This window comes from Oryx dammah, unplaced genomic scaffold (genome assembly GCF_014754425.2).
Source record: "Oryx dammah isolate SB20612 unplaced genomic scaffold, SCBI_Odam_1.1 HiC_scaffold_27, whole genome shotgun sequence".
NCBI lineage: Eukaryota > Metazoa > Chordata > Mammalia > Artiodactyla > Bovidae > Oryx > Oryx dammah.
Window position 1 is genome coordinate 118,450,802 of NW_024070211.1, and position 24,610 is coordinate 118,475,411.

General features: G+C 36.7%; 1 protein-coding gene across 5 annotated transcripts in view; it reads right to left on the reverse strand.

Moving 5' to 3' along the window:
• The window catches only part of ZNF385B (zinc finger protein 385B), a 480,885-nt gene that overhangs the window by 63,527 nt on the left and 392,748 nt on the right, over positions 1-24,610 (reverse strand). For 4 of the 5 annotated variants that reach the window (XM_040227730.1, XM_040227733.1, XM_040227732.1 and 1 more), the window contains 2 exons: positions 18,588-18,626; positions 14,202-14,312 (listed from right to left, as the gene is read on the reverse strand). In XM_040227730.1, the coding sequence (XP_040083664.1) occupies positions 14,202-14,312; positions 18,588-18,626 (150 nt within the window). The remainder of the gene's footprint in view (positions 1-14,201; positions 14,313-18,587; positions 18,627-24,610) is intronic. The other variant, XM_040227729.1, reaches the window with a different exon arrangement.

Below are 24,610 nucleotides of genomic sequence, written 5' to 3' on the forward strand. Positions count from 1 at the left end.
GAACTAATGCCAAAAAAGATGTCATTTTCGTCACAGGGGACTGAAATGCAAAAGTAGGAAATCAAGAGATACCTGGAGTCCAGAAAAGTCTGGCCTTGAGTACAAAATGAAGCAGGGCAAAGGCTCACAGAGTTTTGCCAAGAGAACACACTGGTCATAGTAAATACCCTCTTCCAACAACACAAGAGAAGACTCTACACATGGACATCACCAGATGGTCAATACTGAAATCAGATTGATTATATTCTTTGCAGCCAAAGATGGAGAAACTCCACATAGTCAGCAAAAACAAGACCGGGAGCTGACTGTGGCTTAGATCATGAACTTATTGCAAAATTCAGACTTAAATTGAAAAAAGTAGGGAAAACAACTAGGCCATTCAGGTATAACCTGAATCAAATCCCTTAAAATTATACAGTGGAAGTAATAAATAGATTCAAGGGAATATATCTGATAGAGTGACTGAAGAACTATAACAGAGTTTTGTAATACTGTACAGGAGGTGGTGATCAAAACCATCCCCCCCCCCCCAAAATGCAAAAAGGCAAAATGGTTATCTGAGGAGGGCTAAGAACAGAAGCAAAAGGCAAAGGAGAAAAGGAAAGATATACCCTTCTGAATGCATATTTCCGAAGAATAGCAAAGAGCTAAGAAAGCCTTCCTAAGTGATCAATGCAAAGAAATAGAGGAAACAATAGAATGGGAAAGACAAGAGATCTCCTCAATAAAATCAGAGATACCAAGAGAACATTTCATGCAAAGACAGGCACAATAAAGGATAGAAATGGTATAGACCTAACAGAAGCAGGGTTATTAAGAAGAGGTGGCAAGAATACACAGAAGAACTATACAAAAAAGATCTTCATGACCCAGATAACTATGATGGTGTGATCACTCACCTAGAGACAGACATCCTGGAATGCGAAGTCAAGTGGGCCTTAGAAAGCATCACTACGAACAAAGCTAGTGGAGGTTTGGAGGTGATGGAATTCCAGTTGAGCTATTTCAAATCCTAAAAGATAATGCTGTGAAAGTGCTGCACTCAATATGCCAGAAAATTTGGAAAACTCAGCAATGGCCACAGGACTGGAAAAGGTCAGTTTTCATTCCAATCCCAGAGAAAGGCAATGCTAAATAATGTGCAAACTACTGCACAATTGTACTCAGTTCACATGCTAGCAAAGTAATGCTCAAAATTCTCTAAGCTAGGCTTCAGTAGTATGTGAACTAAGAACTTGCAGGTGCTCAAACTGGATTTAGAAAAGGCAGAGGAACCAGAGATCAAATTGCCAACATCCATTGGATCATAGAAAAAGAAAAAGAATTCCAGAAAAACTTCTGCTTCATTGACTATGTTAAAGCCTTTGACTGTGTGGATTACAACAAACTGTGGAAAATTCTTAAAGAGATGAGACTACCAGACCACTTTACCTGCCTCCTGAGAAACCCATATGCTGGTCAAGAAGCAACAGTTAGAACCAGACATGGAACAACGAACTGGTTCCAAATTGGGAAAGGAGTACGCCAAGGCTGTATATTGTCACTCTGCTTATTTAACTTATATACAAAATACATCATGCAAAATGCCAGGCTGGATGAAGCACAAGCTGGAATCAAGATTGTCAGGAGAAATATCAATAACCTCAGATATGCAGATGACACCACCCTTATGGCAGAAAGTGAAGAAGAACTAAAGAGCCTCTTGATGAAAGTGAAAGAGGAGAATGAAAAAGCTGGTTTAAAATTCAACATTCAGAAAACTAAGATCATGACTCTGGTCCCATCACTTCATGGCAAATAGATGGGGAAACGATGGAAACAGTGACAGACTTTATTTTCTTGGGCTCCAAAATCACTGCAGATGGTGACTGTAGCCATGAAATTAAAAGATGCTTGCTCCCTGGAAGAAAAACTATGGCAAACCTAGACAGTATTCAAAAAATTGAGACATACTTTTCTGGCAAAGGTCTGTACACTCAAAACTGTGGTTTTTCCAGTAGTCATGTATGGATGTGAGAGTTGGACCATGAAAAAGGCTTACTGCTGAAGAATTGAAGATTTTGAACTTTGATGCTGGAGAAGACTCATGAGGGTCCCTTGGACAGCATGAGATTAAACCAGTCAATCCTAAGGAAATCAATCCTGATTTTTCACTGGAAGGTATAATGCTGAAACTGAAGCTCCAATACTTTGGTGCATCTGCTGTGAAGAGCCAACTCATGGGAAAAGACCCTGATTCTGGGAAAGATTGAAGGCAGGATAAGGGGATGACAGAGGATGAGATGGTTGCATGGCATCACTGACTCAATGAACTTGAGTTTGAGCAATCTCCAGGAGATGGTGAAGGACAGGGAAGGCTGGCATGTTGCAGTCCATGGGGTTGAAAAGAGTTGGACACCACTGAGAGACTGAACAACCAAACCACCAAAGCTTGAAGGAATTAAGCAACAGAAGCTTAATGTTTTTCTGTTGAAAACTTATTCTCATATGAGACAGTGAGTTTTGGTGCTTTCCTTGTCCAAACTTTCATATTTTCTGTTCTTCACATCACATTAAGTAGGTCATCAGAACTTTGAATATTATTAAACACATACAAATCTCTAAAGTAACATGTCATACAAGACACCTATTTGTTCTTAGAGCACCCCAAATGATTGAATTATTTGTTGTATAATTTCCCATTAGTTAAATATATGTTTTGATGAGTCTTTATAAGTCATAATGCTCACTTAATGGAGTATTACTCAGCAATTAAAAAGAATACATTTGAGTCAGTTCTAATGAGGTGGATGAAACTGGAGCCTATTATACAGAGTGAAGTAAGCCAGAAAGAAAAACACCAATACAGTATACTAATGCATATATATGGAATTTAGAAGGATGGTAACAATAACCTTGTATGTAAGACAGCAAAAGAGACACAGATGTATAGAACAGTCTTTTGAACTCTGTGGGAGAAGGCAAGGGTGGGATGATTTGGGAGAATGGCATTGAAACATGTATAATATCATATATGAAATGAATCACCAGTCCAGGTTCAATGCATGATACAGGATACTTGGGGCTGGTGTACTGGGATGACCCAGAGGGATGGTACGGGGAGGGAGGAGGGAGTGGGGTTCAGGATGGGGAACACGTGTATACCCGTGGTGGATTCATGTTGATGTATGGTAAAACCAATATAATATTGTAAAGTAACTAGCCTCCAATTAAAATAAATAAATTTATAATAAAAAAAGAACCAGAAAAAAAAAAGATTCTCTTTACCCTGATCTTTCTTTTATTTTCAGTGATGAATTTAAAATAAGTTATAAATGATCAAATGCTTATTTATAATAAGGTAGTTCTGAGAAAGGCTATAACATTTTGGTAATGTTACAGTGCTAATTTAAGGCAATTAAAAAAATAATAAGTAACTACTATATGCGTCCAAAAGGCTGACTAAATTTCTTAAAGAGCTTTCTTAAGCAGCAGCTATTGAAGCAAACTTTGAGTTCACTATGTTCCTTCTCCCTGTAACCACACTATATTTCTGTCATGTTGAAGCAAAAAATGTTCATCATTTTGGCAGCTCTGCCTGCAAAGCGAGAATTACCTTCCCAAGCTCTTGAGATTTATGCTTTTAATTACCTACTATCTGCTTCACTACCCTCCGCACCTTAGAATCAATATAAATAGTCTTATTTATGGGAAAAATGTAAAATGTTTGACAAAAGCAGGCTATCATTTTCTAGACTTCCATTTGATGCTATTGATTCTTTGCATCGTCAGTACCTTCCTTCTTGACAGAATCACTTGGTTTTTCAAACTTATAAAATTATCATTTATCTAATAATTTGTACTGTTTAGCAGCAGAGGTAAACTTTACAACTAGCTTTCACTTTCCAACTCAGCAATGAGATTATCATTTCCTTATTTAATGACCAACTGCAGAGTTTAGTTTGAGTGTGACTTTCTCCAAATCCTTTCATCATAAACTCACTTTTTATGCGGACCAACTTCCATGGCTTATTTAATTTCTGAATGGAAGGCCACTATTAGCATAGGTGAAACTTAGCAGGCTAAGTTCCAGTATTCTTAAAACTCTGCTGCTCACATTTTATCAGCATCAGTTCTTAAAAAAACACAACAAGTTACACATATATACTTATACATAATTGTGTATACTCAGTTTATATGTGACTATATAAATATAGTATAAATTAATAGACTAAAGAAGCTGTTGTCCATCTCAAGGGCTTCAAGAGAAATGGAGTAGGTGTGCATGGGGAACAGGCAGTGACTGTATACATATGTATGAGAAGGGGGAAGAGTTAAGTTGATCTGTGGACCTAACATATGTAGATATTTGTTGGACATATCTGATGGTGGTGATGTGTGTGTTAGTTGCTCAGTTGTGTCTGACTCTGTGACCTCATGGACTGTAGCCTGCCAGGCTAATCTGTCCATGAAATTCTCCAGGCAAGAATACTGGAGTGGATAGTCATTCCTTTCTCCAAGGGATCTTTCCAACCCAGGGATTGAACCCAGGTCTCCTGCACTGTAGGCAGATACTTTACTGTCTGAGCTATTGGGGAAGTCCAGTGATGATAAAGAGGGCCAGATATTAGAAAATGACTGTTCAAGGTTTTCCTTGACGTATCAGTTATCAAAGGGCCCGAAAGTTCAGGAAATATAGGAAAAATTGTTTTAAACAGTAGACTGGTTGGAATTTAAATACTATGTTCAGTTCAGTTCAGTTCAGTCGCTCAGTCGTGTCTGACTCTTTGCGACCCCATGAATCGCAGCACACCAGGCCTCCCTGTCCATCACCATCTCCCGGAGTTCACTCAGACTCACGTCCATCGAGTCCATGATGCCATCCAGCCATCCTGTCCCCTTCTCCTCCTGCCCTCAATCCCTCCCAGCATCAGAGTCTTTTCCAATGAGTCAACTCTTCGCATGAGGTGGCCAAAGTACTGGAACTTCAGCTTTAGCATCATTCCTTCCAAAGAAATCCCAGGGCTGATCTCCTTCAGAATGGACTGGTTGGATCTCCTTGTAGTCCAAGGGACTCTCAAGAGTCTTCTCCAACATCACAGTTCAAAAGCATCAATTCTTCAGTGCTCAGCTTTCTTCACAGTCCAACTTACATCCATACATGACCACTGGAAAAACCACAGCCTTGATTAGATGGACCTTTGTTGGCAAAGTAATGTCTCTGGCTTTTGAATATGCTATCTAGGTTGGTCATAACTTTTCTTCCAAGGAGTAAGCATCTTTTAATTTCATGGCTGCAGTCACCATCTGCAGTGATTTTAGAGCCCCCCAAAATAAAGTCTGACTCTGTTTCCACTGTTTCCCCATCTACTTCCCATGAAGTGATGGGACTGGATGCCATGATTTTCATTTTCTGAATGTTGAGCTTTAAGCCAAATTTCCCACTCTCCACTTTCACTTTCATCAAGAGGCTTTTGAGTTCCTCTTCACTTTCTGCCATAAGGGTGGTGTCATCTGCATATCTGAAGTTATTGATATTTCTCCCGGCAATCTTGATTCCAGCTTGTGCTTTTTCCAGCCCAGCATTTCTCATGATGTACTCTGCATAGAAGTTAAATAAGTAGGGTGACAATATACAGCCTTGACGTACTCCTTTTCCTATTTGAAACCAGTCTGTTGTTCCATGTCCAGTTCTAACTGTTGCTTCCTGACCTGCATATGAGTTTCTCAAGAGGCAGGTCAGGTTGTCTGGTATTCCCATCTCTTGAAGAATTTTCCACAGTTTCTTGTGATCCACACAGTCAAAGGCTTTGGCATAGTCAATAAAGCCGAAATAGATTTTTTTCTGAACTCTTTTGCTTTTTCGATGATCCAGCAGATGTTGGCAATTAGATCTCTGGTTCCTCTGCCTTACTATGTTCAACATACTGTAAACAAAACTATCTTCTAGGCAGAAACCAACACAATTCTGTAAAGCAATTATCCTTCAATTAAAAAATAAATTTAAAAAAGTACATTTTAGGGGCTTTCCAAGTGAAAAGTGCCTCAGAATTTAAAGCAATGAATCCAGTTATTAAACTTGAAAAAGCTTAATAAAGACATTATGTCCAGGAGACAAGGAAAGAAGAGTGCGTTTGTTGTACCTTTGTGCCAGAGACGAGCTAGAGGAGAGGGAGAAAGGAATAGAAGAGAGGACACAGGAAGGAGGAACATGATGTGAAGAGAACATGTTTTGATGGGGAAAGACAAACATGAATGGCTGTGGACAGAATTTCTAGAGTTAAAACCAAAGCTAGGCAGCCAAGAGCGAAATGCAAGTTCCCGAGGACAGTATTTTTCAAACAAAAAGCTTGATCCTTCAGAAAATTTAAGCAGGTGCCCTTGCAGTTGGGTGCTTATTCCGCTTTTGCTTCAAGAAAGGTCTTCCAAGAAGGTGTGTAAGGGTTCCTATTTCCCTGCTGCCCTGACCTCCCAGGGAATGAACCACAGCTGCTGTAGGGACTTGCTGCCTCCTGGCAGCTGGTGGAGAGATGCAGTAAGGCCTGGGGGCCAAAGGAGATGGAGGGTCAGCCAAGAGCACATGGAAAGGGCATTTATGTGGGACCCGAAATTGTTGCTTTCTCCCTAATCTCTTGACTGCTGAGATCCCTGCTGGATGACAGGGAATGCCAGGGCCTCCAGCAAGAAAATACACTAAAGCCTCTTGAGTGGCAGATGGTGGATGGGGGCAGTTTGTTTATACAAGACAGAGAATTTGTACTGTATTACATAAACTGTGAAAGAAATCAGAAAGTGGGCATAAGATTAAAATTACAAAAAGAGATACAGGCAGAAAGGCCCAGGAGAGCATATTTAAATAACTTCGTCCAAGTGAAAACTGCTAAATTGACAAAGATGCAAAATGCAGAGCAAAGAAGCATTGCAGATGTATCAATTACACATGAACTGAGGGTGATTGTTGGATGATTGCACTTCCTAAAATCGCAGAGATATTTATAGTAAAGAATAAGAGAGTTAGGTCACTTACAGAAATGTTCACACAAACAGTTGGTCACTTTGCCATTTTAACTTCTGAGCAAATCCTTAATTTTCTGTCCATTTGTACCATATCAGTCTAATGTAAATCAATGAAATGGCATGAGGTCATCTATCTCCTCATGACTTAAGACATGAGGAAATAGAACATAGCAAGGGAAAAGAACAGTGGGCTAAAATGAGAGCGAGGAGATACTAGACAATCAAAATCTAAAACAAAGACAGAAACAACACAACAAAAGGAAAAACTTAGAGGAGCCACAAGGTAAAATTTGTATAAAAATGAATGACAGATGATTTGATTTATAATTCTATTCAAAAAGTAATGCTGTAAATTAAAAAAGTCAAATGAGTTAGCTCCAAATGAGTGGGGTTAGCAGTTAGGGACCCTGCGTCTCATGCTTAATCAATTGTGATATTAATGCCGAGTACCCAAATTTCAGGATCAGTTCCTGAATTAGAGTATATAAAACTTGATTAAAAAGATCATTATGCTCTCATTTTGATTTGCCCATGAAGTATAAAGGGCTCAGTCATATGTTTAGGGTATTTATGATTAACTCTGCTCTGAGATCACAACAATAAAAGAAGATCATCTCTATTTTTAAGCATTCAAGAGTATAAAGTTACCCTGATTTTATGTAAAAATCTCTTTAAGGGTCAGTTTTCTTTATCCTTCTGCTACTATTCTCTAAGAAGTTAAAATTAATATGAAAATTAGAAATTATCTGGGATCTGCCAGCTTTCAACCTAGCCAAGAAAAGAAATGTTGGCCTCAGAAATATTTTAAAAGCTTTTGTTAAAAGTGCTAGTTTCTTGCTTTTCGTATGAAAACCGAAAGTCCAATAATTTTGAGAGTCTTTTTAAAAACTGACTATGGAACATATGGAAGACCTATTTTCCTGGCAAGGCTTAACTCTAGCAACATATTTCCCAGATAATAGGAATGATTCAGATTTGAGCTTATCAATTTATAGCCACCCTAGAGTTGCAGTGTACTTGTTCACTAGAGAAGACGGGGGCATTCAAGCCCAGGACAATTTCATTCAGTGCTCAGCCTAAACCATGTTACACAGGAAAAAGGTGGTCAAGAAGAAATAGGGATATGGGTGATGTACACATTTGAGCAAATGTCTAGGACTCAGTTGGAAAGACATATAATTCCTGGACTGCAACGCCTGCCCCTTGGCAAAGTTAATGGTGTCAATTTGCAAAGGTTCACTTGGGAAATGTTTGTGATTAATGCTTGTTCATTTGCATAATGCTGTATTGTGTAAATAAAGCTGTAGCCTTTTGCTTTCCAACAGTGGAGTTCTACTGAGATGATAAAAGCTGAACAAAGGGGGTTACTGGACACTTAAACTAGGTCACATTGAATTTTTATGCATGAAGTCTGCCCCGGTACAGTTTATATGGGTAATGGAGAATGGCAGAATGCAGTCTGTTTAACTGTGCAAATCTGCCTTCCAGATTTTTCAATAAACATATTTTCTACACTGAAGAGGAAAGCCAATTCAGTCTTAGGCTGATTTAAAAATGTTATTAAAGAAAATAAAGATGAGCATCTTCTTAATTCTTACATTAAAATGTAAATAGGGTAATTATAAAATAATAAACTCTCCCCCAAATAAAGAATGCTCAGTTTCAGAGCTCAGTTATGCAGATTATAGCACCATTACTAAACACTGAGAACTTGTATATGTCACACTTGTGAATTTGCCATCCAAACTTTGTGGCTTTCCTGCCCAGAGTCTAAGCATGACTCAGAAATTTACTTTCTTTCTCCATTATCAACAGAGCTTTAGCGATGACAAGAAAGCCAGTGGTCACGTGCTCATGGGTACATCTGTCCATGTCTCTGTTAGTAAATTCAAAGAAAACTACTGACACTGAATGAAGCTCATGTTAAAGATGAATCTGCTCCCAGAGCAATTCTAGGCTGTAGCAAGAAGACTGACATACCTCCCCTTACTCAACCCATGACACAAATAAAAAATAAAATGCATAGTCATTCTTTCTAGGTCTTAGCTATTCCACCTGTAAGAAGGAAGTGTTTAAACCTCATCCTTCTAAAGAAATACCATGAAATGATTTTTAATCATAGTGCTGGAATGATCCTCTCAAAGACCATGTAGTTCATTTTAGGTTATGTTACAGAGGAGGAAACTGAGGCCCACAGTGGTGAAATGGTTTATCAAAGTTCAAAATTAGGGGTTAAATCACAATCAAGGACTCTTAATTCCATGTTTTACACTGTGCAGCATTTCTATGTATAGAATAATGAACATATAGAGCTGAAAACTCAGAATATGTTCTGAGAGGATCCAATAAGGTTAATCCTTGAAAGCTTTCATGCACCCTGTTTACTAGTAAAAGTTGCTGTTGGATTCTGGAGTCTAGTATGTATGCTGTGCTATGCTTAGTCACGTCTTACACTTTGTGACCCCATTGACTGTAGCCCACCAGGCTCCTCTGTCCATGGGGATTCTCCAGGTAAGAATACTGGAGTGGATAGCCATATCCTCCTCCAAGGATTCTTCCCAACCCAGGGATCGAACCCAGGTCTCCTGCATTGCAGGCAGTTCTTTACCCTCTGAATCACCAGGGAAGCCCAAGAATATTGGATTGGGTAGCCTATCCCTTATCCAGGGGATCTTCCCAACCCAGGAGTCAAGCTGGGGTCTCCTGAATCATAGCCAGATTCTTTACCAGCTGAGCTACCAGGGAAGCACCTAGTATGTATAGTGCTTGGCATAAAATAGGAGCACAGTAAGTGCTAAGAAAATGAGTTAATTTTTAAGGCAACATAAGATAATGGGAGAGTTGTGGAACCATAGGCAAGAGACCCAAATTTATGTACTAGCATGCTATGCTAAATTGCTTCAGTCGTGTCCAACTCTTCGTGTCCTCATGGACTGTAGTCTGCCAGGCTCCTCTGTGCATGAGATTCTCCAGGCAAGCAAACTGGACTGTGTTGCCATTTTCTTCTTCAGGGTATCTTCCTGACCCAGGGATCAAACCCACATCTCTTTTGAAGATCTGTCATTTATTGGTTATGAAAATCAATGTTAACTCCAAAGATAAGAAAAAACCTAAGTGTCCACCAATAAGGGACTAGTTAAAGAAACCATGGAACATTTACACATAGACTACTGTATCAGTATTCTATTGCTGTTGTAGCAAATTACCACAAACTCAGTGACTTAAACAACACATATTTATTATCTTACAGTTCTTGAGGTTGGAAGTCCAACATGGGTTTCACTGGGCTGAAACCAAGGTGTCAGCAGGACTGCATTCTCTTTTGGAGGCTCTAAGTCAATTTCCTTGACTTTTCACTTCTAGAAACTTTCCACATTCTTTGGCATGTGGTCCCTTTTTTCACCTTCAAACAAACAATGGCCACTCAATTTGTTCTTATATCCTGTCACTCTAACCTTTCATTTTGTCTCCCTCTTCTACCTTTAAGAGCCTTTGGGCCTGTGGGATAATCCAGGACAGTTATTTTCAGGTCAGCTGATTAGTGCTCTTAATTCCAATTACTACCTTAATTTCCCTTTGCCTTACAAGGTAATATAGTAAAAGAGTCTAGAGACTAGGATGTGGACATCTTTGGCTATCACACCTATGAAAAAACAGTGAGGGGGTTTGCTAGGTTCTGATAGGGAAAATTCTCTAGGATATACTGTTATGTTAAAAAAATGCAAGGTAAAAGTAAAGCATAAATAGTATACTACCTTGTATGTAGAAAAGGAAGGAGATTGAGTATATATTCATACTTGGTTATATCTGCGTAAACGAACCCAGGAAAGATAGGCAAGAAATATTAACGTAGTTACGATAGACAGAGAGAGAAAGGCATGGAGAGTAGGAGGATGGGAATAGGATGAAACAATATTCTTCAATGATTCTTTTAAAATTAATTTTCTTTTTGGACCATGTAAATAAATGTTTTCTTTTTTTTTAATTCAAGGGATTCATAATTGCAAAAGTTTTTATTATTCACTTGATAGTTAAAACATTTTACTTTGAGCAGCCTATCATCAACCTTTTAATTTTTCTTATTAAATTAATTCTTCTAACAGGCAGATCCTCATTTGTCAGTGACTTGTATTAAACAGTTCTCAAACATGACAATCATGACTTCATGAAAGTCAGCATCTTTTGCAAGATTTTTGCAATTTTACTTTGTAATCTCTTTGCTTTGTATTATGAGATGCTTCAACATCTGGCATCACTGCAGTGGGAATGCTAGAATTAAATATGGAGCATGTCTTCACCTGTGCATTCATTTTGTCAGTGGTCAGTTAAGTAGTGAACATTTTCATTTTATATTCATAAAGTTACAAAGATGTTAATTTCCCTACATGGCTACATAAATTTGGATAATAACTGGGCAAAATGTTAAATATACTTGGATCTATTTTTGGTATTTATTATTCCATCTTTTCTTTAAAAAATTCCTTTAATTATTATACCTTAAATCTAGTAGCAATATTGTAGTTTAATATATTAGGTAGGTATCTTTCTATAATTAGTCTTTAATTTACAAAATATTTCATGATTCATATCACATTGATTTTGTTTTCCTAGTCAGGTTTACTGAGGTATACTTTACATACAGTAAAATTCTTTTTAGGTAGTGAGTTCTATGAGTTTTGAAGGAAAAAACAAAACAAAACAAAACAGTTGTGTAACTACCACAGCAACAAAGATTTAGAGTATTTCCATTACCTAAAAAAATTCTCTCATGTCCCTTGGTGATGAATTTCTCAACTCCAACTTCAGTCCCTATTAATTATGGGTCTGATTTCTGTCCCCACAGTTTTGTCTTCTGCAAAAGTTACATAAGCGTAACCATACAGTGTATAGCTTTTGTGTGCAACTTATTTTATTTAGCACACTGCCTTTGAAATTCATCCATGCTGTGGGAGGCATTGGTATGTCACTTCTTTTACCGCTGAGTCCATTGTAGGGCTATATTTCAGTTTATTTCATCATCAGTTGTTAGACATTAGGATTAATTTCAGTTTGGGGCAATTATGAATAAAGCTCCTATAAAGACATGTAAATATGGCAAATGTTTTCATTTCTCTTGGATAAATAAATACCTCGAAGTGGGATTGATGGGCTGTATGAGAAATGAATCTACCACTTTATAAAAATTCTTATAAATAGCCATCAAACTGTTTTCTAAAGGATCTGTACTATCTTTTATTTCCAACAACAGTTAATGAGAGTTCCAGTTGGTCCTCATTTTTGCATTTGGTAATATCAATTGGTTTAATTTTTATCATTTTAATAGATATAGTGGTATCTGATTGTGGTTTGCTTCCTTATCAGCTAATGATGTTGAGAACTGTTTTGCATATTTATCTGTCATGGTAAAGTGCTTATTTAAGTCTTTTGCACATTTATTATTTATTATTGAATTGTAAGTTATTTAAATATTCTGCATACAAGGCATGTGTCTTATAAATATTGTCTCTCAGTCTGTAGTTTTTCTTTTCAATTTCTTAACAGTTTAATAGTGTCATTTGAAGAGGAGACATTTTTAATTTTGATGAAGTCAAACAATGAGCATTTTTATAATTCACATTTTTTATTTCATATTTTTTTAGACAAAGAAATCTTTGTCTAACTCAAGGTCACATAAATTTTCTCTTATGTTTTTTTCTAGAAGTTTTATAGTTTCAAGTTTATAGTTATGCATATCATCTATTTGAATTAATTTTTGTATTTTGTGGGAAATAGCACACAAAGTTTTTTTAAAAAATTTACATGTAGATATCCAATTGCACTATTTGTTGCAAAGACTGACCTTTCTCCATTGAACTATCTGCAACTTTGTTGAAGATCAACTGACTGTACAGGTGTGGGTCTATTTTGTTCCACTGATCAATGTGTCTACTACTCTTTCACCAATAATATGGTCTTGATTACTATAGATTTTATAGTAAGTATTAAAATTAAAAAGTATAAGTACTCAAACTTTGCTCTTTCCTGAAAAACATTTTGACTATCATAGGCCTTTTCTATTACATTTAAGAAATGTCTTGGTATTTTCTACGAAAAAAGCCTTCTAGGATTTTTATTGAAGTTGTGTTAGATGTATGGATCAATCGGGGAAGAAATGACATCTTAACAATACCGAGATTTCTAGTGAATTGGTACTATGTATCTCTCAATTTATTTGGGAACATTTTAATTCTTGAATATGGAATTAGAGAAAGATTTTATCAGGTACCAAAAAAAGGATTTTTGGTTGAAATTGCATTAAATATACTTTTATAAGTAATGATAAGCATATCTCCTCTTTTCTAATGACTATAATTTTCATTATGTTTCCTAAATAGAATTATGAAAATATAATTTACTGGTATACACAAAGAAAGGTATTTACTATTTTAGTATTTCTGAAACTCATGAATCTTATAACATACTCTTTGCAAAATGACGTTGATGGTAAAATATCTTGGGAAATACCAAATATACAGTTGCCAGATTCAGATTTGCATTGGTCATTGGCTTTACTTGATAATTGAATATTATAAACATTCTAATATTATTTATTATGATATTGTTATCTTATTTCTATATTCTAAAATTGACTTTCAAAAAATATTAATGTGTATCCTTTTCTTATTATCATTTTTTAAAAATAGGATGGTTATGCTTGCCAGATAAGATAATTTACAAAGCTTTCCCTGTATTTCTATCTTCTGGGAAAATATAAACTGTGCAATAAATTATTCTTCAGGTGTTTAACATAATTTGGCACATACACTTAAATGTGATACTTGCTATCAAGAATAATAACAATGGTTTTCTTCAACATTCATTGCATTTTTTCATATTTTCATTGCATTTTAAACTTTAAAAAAATTTTCTGCTATTCAAGTATTTCTGAAAAGTAAATATAACAGTAGAATTAAGTATAAAATGATACAAATGAGACTGATTACATAGAGAAATCCTTGATTTTTGATATTAGCCACTCTGTGGTTCAAGTTTCTAATGTTGAATCTGAATCCCTTTAAAATCTAGCACACTGAAATAAATGGGCCACCAACAGCCCACAATAAATGTGCTTCTAGAGAATATGTAATATGAAGAGATGTACATGTTCAGAACAATCAGACTCCAAGCTGACAGACTACAAAGAGCAATGAAAAGGTGATACTCACATCCGAGTTAAAGCGAAGCTGACAGACATTACAAGAAATAACTTGTTTCTTCTTTGGGGGAATGGACACTCCAAATGTGTGGTTAATGACTGCTTTTTGCACAGGATCCATCTGAGGAGCAAATGACAAAACAGTCAATTTATAGCTTCAAAGGACAGACAATAGTGTGTACAAGTAAAAGAAGCTGTATTATTCCTTGAGGTTTTTAACTTTTAGTTCCCAAACAAGGATCATAAAGAATCTCATTCTCATAAAGAATCTCATTCATTAGTAATATACTTATTTCCAAGAAGTAAAAGCAAAAGAAAAATCTTTTTAAAATAAAAACACACATAAAACAATCACAGGAGAATCACAACATTTCAAGATATCTTATATTTATATAAGAAACCTTGAAAAATCTTAAAAGATTAATAGAACAAGAAAACTTAAGATCCAAATATCAGGGTTAAAATTAACTTGTTAATGTTTTCTCTGTGTGAGGTAATAATACTTAAGATGGTCTGAAATGACCTCAGTGATGACTGTTACAGATATATTTAAATTTCTTAATTTTCTATCTGTGGTAAAGTCATAAATGATAGACTTATATTACAGTACAGTTAGACAAATATTGATCTTTATTTTAAAATAATTTATTATTGTTTACGGACTCTAGATATTCATTTTATTGGAAATGCATGCTACTCAAATGTTCATAACAGAATGGTTAAGATGCAACACTTGTTTAAATATTCAAGGAAAGTTTTGACATATAGCCTGTGACTTTCCTCTCTTTGGTTTGCATGTACCATACATAGAAAGAGAAATATGCAATGATAGTGTATAAAAAGCATGGCACAAAGCCATGAAAATACTTGGAAAAAGAAAGAACATTATCTGCAGAGCCTATAAAAAGAAATGCAGCAGTGATTCTCCTGTGTACTCCAAATAATAATCCAGCATTAACGTCAGACAACTGGCAGTTCAAAAAACAATGCGGATGATGAACAAAGCATAACTTATCAACAGATGTAACGTGAACAAAGACAGATCTACTGATATCATCGTCTAGGAAATCTCCAGAGGTTAGAGCTTAGGACTGGATTAGTTGATGATATTTGGTAGAAAGGAAAAATGAATGCTATTTCTGATGAGGACCATAAATCAACCAAGTGTACAATTAGCAATTAGAAGAACTTAAATTAATTAGAAAAGAGAGTGGAGCACAGATTTATCCAACAGTACAGCAAAGTAGTTTTTTTTTTTTTTGCTACAAGTTTAGGACAATGTATTCCTACTATAAAGACAAGTTATATGGTTTGGAACACTTAGAAATTCAAAGAAGAGAGTAATAGAATTACTTTATACCTTGACTGAAGTGATGGTTACACAAACTTATACATGTATGGAAATTTACAGGACTGTGGGCATTCTCCAAAAGTCAATTTTATTTATGATAACTTAAAAAGTGAAAGAGGAAAAAAAACTGTTAAAAGTATTACATTTAACTATTTAATATAAAATATCATTACTGGAAAATCTGGGGATTTGTTTTGCTCAAGGTTGTAGCTGATTGTATTAAAATTCATTTAACAAGAATTTTAAAAAAAAAACCTCTATAGGCAAAAATCTCAAAATATCAGAAAATTAAACCCTAGTCCACTTCCTTAGTATACTCACAGTGTAAATACTTAAGTCTCATCAATTTGCATAACATGAACCTGTATCTTTCTGATTGTTACTAGAGATGGCAAAACAGTTTAGACAGGCTTAAAAATAAAATAGCAAAACTTTATTGCCAGGATGAGAAACTTTGCACTATTTTGCAAAGCTAAAAAAATAAGAGAATTTTATTGAGATATTTTTTGTTCTAAGGTTCTAAAAAATACATCTGCTGCTGCTGCTGCTGCTGCTAAGTCGCTTCAGTCGTGTCCGACTCTGTGCGACCCCACAGACGGCAGCCCACCAGGCTCCCCTGTCCCTGGGATTCTCCAGGCAAGAACATTGGAGTGGGTTGCCATTTCCTTCTCCAATGCATGAAAGTGAAAAGTGAAAGTAAAGTGGCTCAGTCGTGTCTGACTCTTAGTGACCCCATGGACTACAGCCTACCAGGCTCCTCCGTCCATGGGATTTTCCAGGCAAGAGCACTGGAGTGGGGTGCCATTGTCTTCTAGTGACATGTGAACTATCTGGAATAAAACAATGTGAATATTTCCAAAACACATTTCCTTTCATCATTTTTGTAATATGCTATACTATTATATATATTATTATTCTAACATTTTTCTTTAAATCATATTAAAATAGACTTTTTAAGAATGCAGCAATGATACTTATGAAATCATAGTTTCACTTCAAAAAATATATTGAAAGTTAAAAATTAAAACTTCCATCATATAAAATAAATCTGCACATCCTAGTGGTTCTCATACTTCAATATAGAAACATAGACAAAGATACATCTACAAAAACCTAGTTCTAAATTTTTAGTAAAACAAGATATCTGTTGAGATTTCCAATACAACCTTGGATATAAACATTCCCTTTGAATTTTTGAAACTGTTAGCTGCCTACATAATTTTTCAAGTAACTCCTAATACAAATGCATTCTACTCAAATCTCATATTTATACCCTATAACCTGAAAATACTGTTTATGTTTCCAAGCTGAGTGCTCTCTTCCTGAAAGGTGAGTTGTGGCTAAGCACCCCCATATAAAGGCGGGTGAGTTCCCACCCATCTGTTTCATGAGAAGCAAACTAAAGAGGTTCCTTCAAGAAATTCTTAGCTAGAATCAACTTCTCTACTTTATACATATAGTCCTACTTATCCTCATAAAACAGTCCTTTTACTCTATTCCTTTGCATCTGTCATTAACTCTGGCTTTCTTTTCAGCCTTTGAATGGCTTAACTGCTAATCACATGAAGATTTTATCTTTCATATTTCTCACTTGGAACAAATTTTCTCTATTTTCCACTTGATTCTCTATTTTGTTATAGGTATTTCAAGAAAAGGTCCACTTTTTTTTTTCTGTCTCAATCTTGTTTCTTTCCCCCTGTTTATCATAGAATTCTATAATTATATTTCTTATCCATATGTCACTTGGGAGGACATAATTTAGTTGAAAGAAGACTTTAAATGGTATAAGAATGAAACCTGCCAATTCATCCAATATTTTGAAACAGACACTGCCTATCTGATATTTTCAGTATTTGCAGTCTGAAGGGCTATCGGTTGTGCTAGTAGTAAAGAATCTGTCTGCCAATGCAGGAGACATAGGATATGCAGGTTTGATCCCTGAGTAGAGAAGATCCCCTGGAGAAGGAAATGGCAACCCACTCCAGCATTCTTGCCTGGAAAATCCCACAGACAGGAGCGTGGCGGGCTACAGTCCATGGGGTTGCAAAGAGTCAGACACAGCTGAAGTGACTTAGCACGCAGTAACTACAAATATCTGGGTCATTTCAGCAGGATCCAGACTTAGTAACAACATAGAAAATGCTTTTACATCTTTCTCTTTTTTTAAAGTATACAGTAGTAAAATCCTGAATTTTTTCTTGTAGTATTCCTAAAATACTTTAAAATTTAGATAAAAATAATAACTATAATGTTAATTTATATCAACTTAATTTTTTTCTTCCTCTAATGCAAATTCATTTCTCTCTAATCATAATTATTTGTTCTTAGTCCCAGTCATGTTCAACTTGTTGTGACCCCATGGACTGTAGCCCAACAGGCTCCTCTGTCCTTGGGGATTCTCCAGGCAAGAATACAGGAGTGGGTTGCCATGCCCTCCTCCAGGGGATCTTCCCAACCCAGGGATAGAGCCCAGATCTCCCACATTGCAGGTGGATTCTTAACTGTCTTAGCCACCAGAGATATTTTATATTTCATAAAGAGATATGCATAACTAAATCAATGGCAAGTCTTTTATTCAATCACCAATTTTCAAGATGAATAAAACAATCAGGCTGAATAAAAGCATTCTCATAAATCATAAAATGTGATAAATGAAAATTATTCAATTTAGTATAGTCAATACTATATATCAATATCATATCATTTTATATGTAGAGTACTCAGGAAAATTATTTAAGGTACTGCAATTATACAACAAACTCTTGCTTTTAAAGATTCAATTGGATTTCATACACATTTGATTATTAAAAATGCACAAATGTTTTCAAACATCTTTATTAAAATGTTTACATCACTTTTAAATGAACAAATGCCTTGTTAAATACTCATTAAATTAGCTCATGTTAGTTCACATTGCACAAGAAACCTGTCTGTGAATTGAGAAGACTGATTCACTGGTAAACAGTACTAAAAAGAGCTCTTCTAGAGAAAAAAAAAAACAAAAACAAACACTACCACATAGCTCTAGCTACCAATATTCCTTACCTGGCAGAATTTATTGGTCCCAAATAAGCCTCTTCTTTTCTAAAAGAGTAAAAGTCAGAAGTAGTCATCTGGAATTTTGAGGCTAGCAAGCATATTCACATGAAATTTTAAAAAATCCATCTGCTTTGCTCATCTCTGATTAAAAAGTCTGAAATATGTACTAACTAAAAAGCAGCAAGAGTTAGCACTTGCCACTTTTTATAATGAAAGTCATGCAGAAATGAAAAGTAAAACCTATTAGTGCAATTAACTGGTAGGCAATAAAAAGGAAAGATGGGGTTGTGGCTGTTGCCAGGAATTGAGGAGATAATTGGAGGGTATGCATGGACAAATTAACCACTTTATTACAGTACTTATAAAAGGAATTCATGAAGCTAATGTTATCATACCATCTATTATATTTTCAATATCAAAATAAGAATAAACAGGTATCTTTGGGGGTAGTCACAAAGTTTATGGAACTACAAATCTGTATTTGTATGAGTTCTTTTTTAAGAACTCATTTGTATGAGTTCTTTTTCACTGATTATTCCAAAAAGTAATTTATATCCATACAGTGTAAGCAATCATATAAAAACACATGCAGTTGCAAATAAAACCTAGCCAAGGGGAAAAAAACACACTGCAACACTTCACTAAAGGCAGGATGACGTCTAGGGGAGGGCAGAGAATCCAGGGGTAGGGAAGACATGAACAAAGAACCTAGTACTAGATGACATTTACATTTGAGATAATTTTCCTGGGTGGAATTTTAGGCAAATAAAATAAAATTACAAACCTTTCACCTATCTCAATAATTTTCAAGGGGATGAAGTTCAAATTGTATGAACTTACAATGAGTCTTACAATGACTTCACCAGCCATCACATAGGGCTGGGTAGGGGAGCAAACCACGCACTACTTAATTAAATAGCAAAAAAGACTGCTCCAGAATTATACCAGGGTTTCTCATATGTGGCTGGGCATCCGTACTATTCCGGAAAATGAGGACATTTCATCTTAAATGTAGCTATCTGCTTTAACTGATGTTCTGTGAAGCATTTGGTAACCACTTATTATACAGTCTAGCAGGCAGTACTAGCTTTTCTACCAAACAGGAGCAGAAATCAGGTTTTTGACTTTAAAAAGTTAAAGATCAGTCATTCAACAAACATTTCTGGAAGTCTAATATGTTCCAGATGTTGTCCCAAATTAGATGGGGTAGGATGAGTCAAACACAAGAAAGGACATTGTAAAAATGAAAAAGGGTGATGATTAAGCAAATCAGTGAGGCAAGAGAAGGCCCATGAAGGTCTGTCCCCTCTTGCCCCACCCTTACTTTGAACTTTCCCCCCCTTTTCTGATTTTCTCACACTTTAAGTATCCAGGATCCTCCCTTTAACAGTGACATCAATGTGTTTGTACTCCTGCTGTATTTGCCTTTTAATTTTTTTCTCTAAGCTGTAATCTTGGAGAAGGGAATGGCAGCCCACTTCATCCCATGGACAGAGGAGCCTGGCGGGCTTCAGTCCATGAGGTCACAAAGAGTGGGACACGACTGCACGACTAATACTTTAAGCTGTAATAATAAGAATAAACATCTTCATAAGAGCAGCTTAGATTTACAGAACTCTTAGCATGTGCCAGGAACTCTACTCAGGGATTATCTCGTGCAGTCTCCACCATCATGTGAGACAGATACCACTATTACCCTCCTTTTACAAATGAGGAATCTGAAGCTTTGAGAAGCTTAAGAACTGGTCACCCTTAAGTCTGTAGGTTTGAAGTCAGGATTCAAACTCAGGCAGCAGTCTCTCCCCCAACTCTTCCCCGCTAACGGACCACCAAGCAGGGTTATGGATATCGTGTGTAGCACTGCTGTAGGAGGTAAGAATTGTGAAGAAAGGAGGAGGAGTGTTTCTAGAATTGTCTGCAGCCTGAAGGGCAGCTGCCCAGTCAAGCTACACAGAAGTCCTGCTTGGTGTATAAGTTAAGTTTCCTGGAGAAGTGAGTCTCAGATTTTTTTTTTCTTTCTGACCAATATATGCCTTTCTAAGGATAAACCCATTTCTTCTTGGGCTATTTCAGGAGATCCATAAATAAAAATTGGGGCTGCCCTGTTCTCTATCGCCATTGTAACTGTTGGGCTTGCATACAGAAAAAAAATAATAAAGTTCCAGAAATATTTAGAGATTACACAGAGCAGGTGATGGCCATCATTTGCACCTGTCCTTGATGTACTACAAAACAGACCTCAGCTACTAAATCCTTCTGACTTACGGCTTTCCAGAAGTTTGGCAAAGGATCAGTTTTTTAATCACAATATTGTCAAATTACAGGAGTACAAAAAGAATGACTATTTTTCATCCTTTCCTTTTCCATTATTGGATTTATGGAAAAGAATGAGACAATAGGGTCTCATTAGAACTTCAAATATTCAGGAACTGACATGTCTAAAAGTGATAGCTTATGTCACTGAAGAGCAATTTATTTCTATGAAGTTACTACAAAAAAGGTTTTGCCTTTTATATTTAAATACTCTGACCATATGCCTTTATTATTACTGTTTTACTTGTTTCAAATCCTTAGAAACTTAAATAGAAACAAAGCAGACACAACTCTTGCAAGACAAATTCCTTTTCTCAAAGATCAGGAAATACAAACACATATCATTGGCAGTCTTATTTCAACTACGCAACTCAGTACTGCTTTGGAGTTCAAATCAGAAGTCTCAATAAAAATAAGCCACATGGAATGTTACCCCGGCACAGCATGCTGTGAGGCCTGCATTTTTGCATCTGGAATGGGTAGAAGTTGAGACTTGCCGTCCTGTCACTGCTTCTACCCAGAGCATCCTGAAAGGGGTCCACCTGAATGCCATCAGTGTCACTGGAAGGAAGACAAATGACACACCGCACTCTCCCCAGACTGTTGATTCAACCAAGTGCCGTATTTAGCTCTTTGCTAAAACCACACGCTGTGACTGGCAAACAAAATCAGCTGTGCTCTTGTACCACAGGGATACCATTAGTCCACCAGAAAGTCAACCAGAATTGGTACAAAGGCTAAAATAACACACTTAAGAAAATAATAGGTCACACTGATCTACATCTCAGACCCACTAAAGCTATTACGACGACTACTAGTACTACTACTACTATTTTATCAAAATGTTGTAGAACTTTACATATTTTGAGACTGGTTGACAATTAGCAGTGTTTTGATAGCTGCAGAAATTAAGTGGGAACCCAGGCCCTTTCCAGAGCCTCCCTAGTGGTGGTCAACATTCCTTGTAGAAAATGTAAGTGGAGCCAGTCCAGTGACTGGAAGCAACCAGAGTATAGATCAGAATACATTTTTTTTCCTTTTCTTTTTTCCCTTAAAATGAATTTAGAAAGTCTGGCATCTTTCACTTAAATTCCATATTGTTAGGCCCTCTTTGAAAATCTCTGCTGCTGCTGCTGCTAAGTCGCTACAGTCGTGTCTGACTCTGTGCAACCCCATAGACAGCAGCCCACAAGGCTCCCCTGTCCCTGGGATTCTCTAGGCAAGAACACTGGAGTGGGTTGGCATTTCCTTCTACAATGCATTAAAGTGAAAAGTGAAAGTGAAGTTGCTCAGTCGTGTTGGACTTTTAGCGACCCCATGGACTGCAGCCTACCAGGCTCCTCCATCCATGGAATTTTCCAGGCAAGAGTACTGGAGTGGGTTGCCACTGCCTTCTCCATTTGAAAAGCTCTGGAATTCATCAAATAAGAATTATCTATTCCATAACACAATTTGCTTTTAAACTGTGGTGCTGGAGAAGACTCTTGAGAGTGCCTTGGACCACAAGGAGATCAAACCAGTCAATCCTAAAGGAAATCAGTCCTGAATATTCATTAGAAGGACTGATGCTGAAGCTGAAGCTCTAATACTTTGGCCACCTGATGTGAAGAGTTGACTCATTAGAAAAGACCCTGATGCTGGGAAAGATTGAGGGCAGGAGGAGAAGAAGGCACAGAAGTTAAGATGGTTGGATGGCATCACTGACTCAATGGACATGAGTTCGAGCAAACTCAGGGAGACAGTGAAGGATAGAGAAGCCTGACGCTGTAGTTCATGGGGTCGCAAAGAGTCGGTCATGACTGAGTGACTGAACAACATTCCATGACAAAAAGGATGGCTAGGGTAAGGAAAAAACACCCTGGGATTTATTTTGAAAAGAAACTAAACTGCATTTTTGAGTACTTTTTTTTTTTTGATAAATTCCACCTTGGTTTCATTTCTAGAAGATTAAAAAAGGAAACATATATAGAATGTTAGAGATGTATATTTCTGCCATAAAATAATGTCCTCTTTCCAGAGCACTCTGATAACAAAAAAATGCAAACTTTTCAGAGACTAAGTGTTTAATATCAACCTAGACAGTTCTGTCCTTGGGAATTTTTGCTCCTTTCCAACACACCACACTCTTATAAATGTATAATTTTTAGTTTGCACACACACTGTATTTTCTTGAAAATTGATTCATTTAACAATAGTTTATTAAATGACCATCATGCACTGCTTTGGGAGCTGGACATACAGTAGAGAACAGCCTTCAAAAATACAATATTCTAGCTGGGGAGGCCTATACAGGTACTCTCTGCTTTTGAAAGTTTGCTTTTCACCATTTGGTTTTAAGAAAGACCTGTATTAGTACCTGTTTTCACTAACTGAAAGAAATCCCAACAGGATTTTTGCTTTTATGATAAAAGCTGAAATTTGAAAATAGTGTTTAGCATTTCTTTTGAAATGCTTTTACAAAGTATTACCTATAAAGAGAGAGGCAGTGGGCATCTCAAGCAGTGACCGTAGCACCACTAAGGGCCTTCCCCAGGAACTACACTCAGCATCTCAGCGCTCAGCTGCCATAGCTTTGACTTGTGTCTGGGCTTCTGTGCTTTATCTGGATTTATTTTGTGCATCCATTAACAAGATGTGTCCTATGGAAACTGCTTCTTCACTTTACAACATTTCAACTTAGGGAAGATTTTATAGTAATTCTCTACTTTCAAATAGGGGAACAAGTATTTCTAAAGTTATAAATATGATACTTTCAGAGTGTTTTACTATGAAAAAAATAAAACAGGAGAATTGGAAAGAAACACAATTTTACCATGGATAATTCCTAAATACATTTTCACTGCCTTGATACAACTGTGATTCTGATAATTTCACATGTAAAATCATACTAAACATGTAAGGATAAGGACATTATCCCATGATTTAGGGAAGTTCATACAGAATTCAGAATCACAGCTGTTGAAAACTGCAAAGTGCATGCTCTTTGGCTTTCACAGCCATCTGTGAGATCTCCACTGAGAATTTTCTTCGGCTCCCAAGTCCCAAGACAACAGTTGGATCTCAGAGCCACCACTGTCATCATACCCTCAAAGAGAAAGGGAAACTACAGTGATCTGCTTTCAGAGTTCTCTAAGGATGAGAGCTAAGTAATAGATGCATCTCACTTGGAGACCTTCCTAGTGGGTTTCTGGTACAGTGTAGTTTTGGCCTGGTACTTTCTAGTGAATAACAAAATGACCACGAGTTACTCCTAATTACTGCAGATGGTAACTGCAGCCATGAAATTAAAAGATGCTTGCTCCTTGGAAGAAAAGCTATGTCAAACCTAGACAGCATATTCAAAAGCAGAGACATTACTTTGCCAATAAAGGTCCGTAGAGTCAAAGCTATGGTTTTTCCAGCAGTCAAGTACAGATGTGAGAGATGAGAGTCCCTTACAGCAAGGAGATCAAACCAGTCAATCCTAAAGGAAATCAGTCCTGAATATTCATTAGAAGGACTGATGCTGAAGCTGAAGCTCCAATACTTCGGCCACCTGATGGGAAGAACTGACTCCTTGGAAAAGACCCTGATGCTGGGAAAGATTGAAGGCAGGAAGAGAAGGTGACGGCAGAGGATGAGATGGTTGGATGGCATCACTGACTCAATGGACATGAGTTTGAGCAAGCTCTGGGAGATGGTGAAGGACAGAAAAGCCTGATATGCTGCAGTTCATG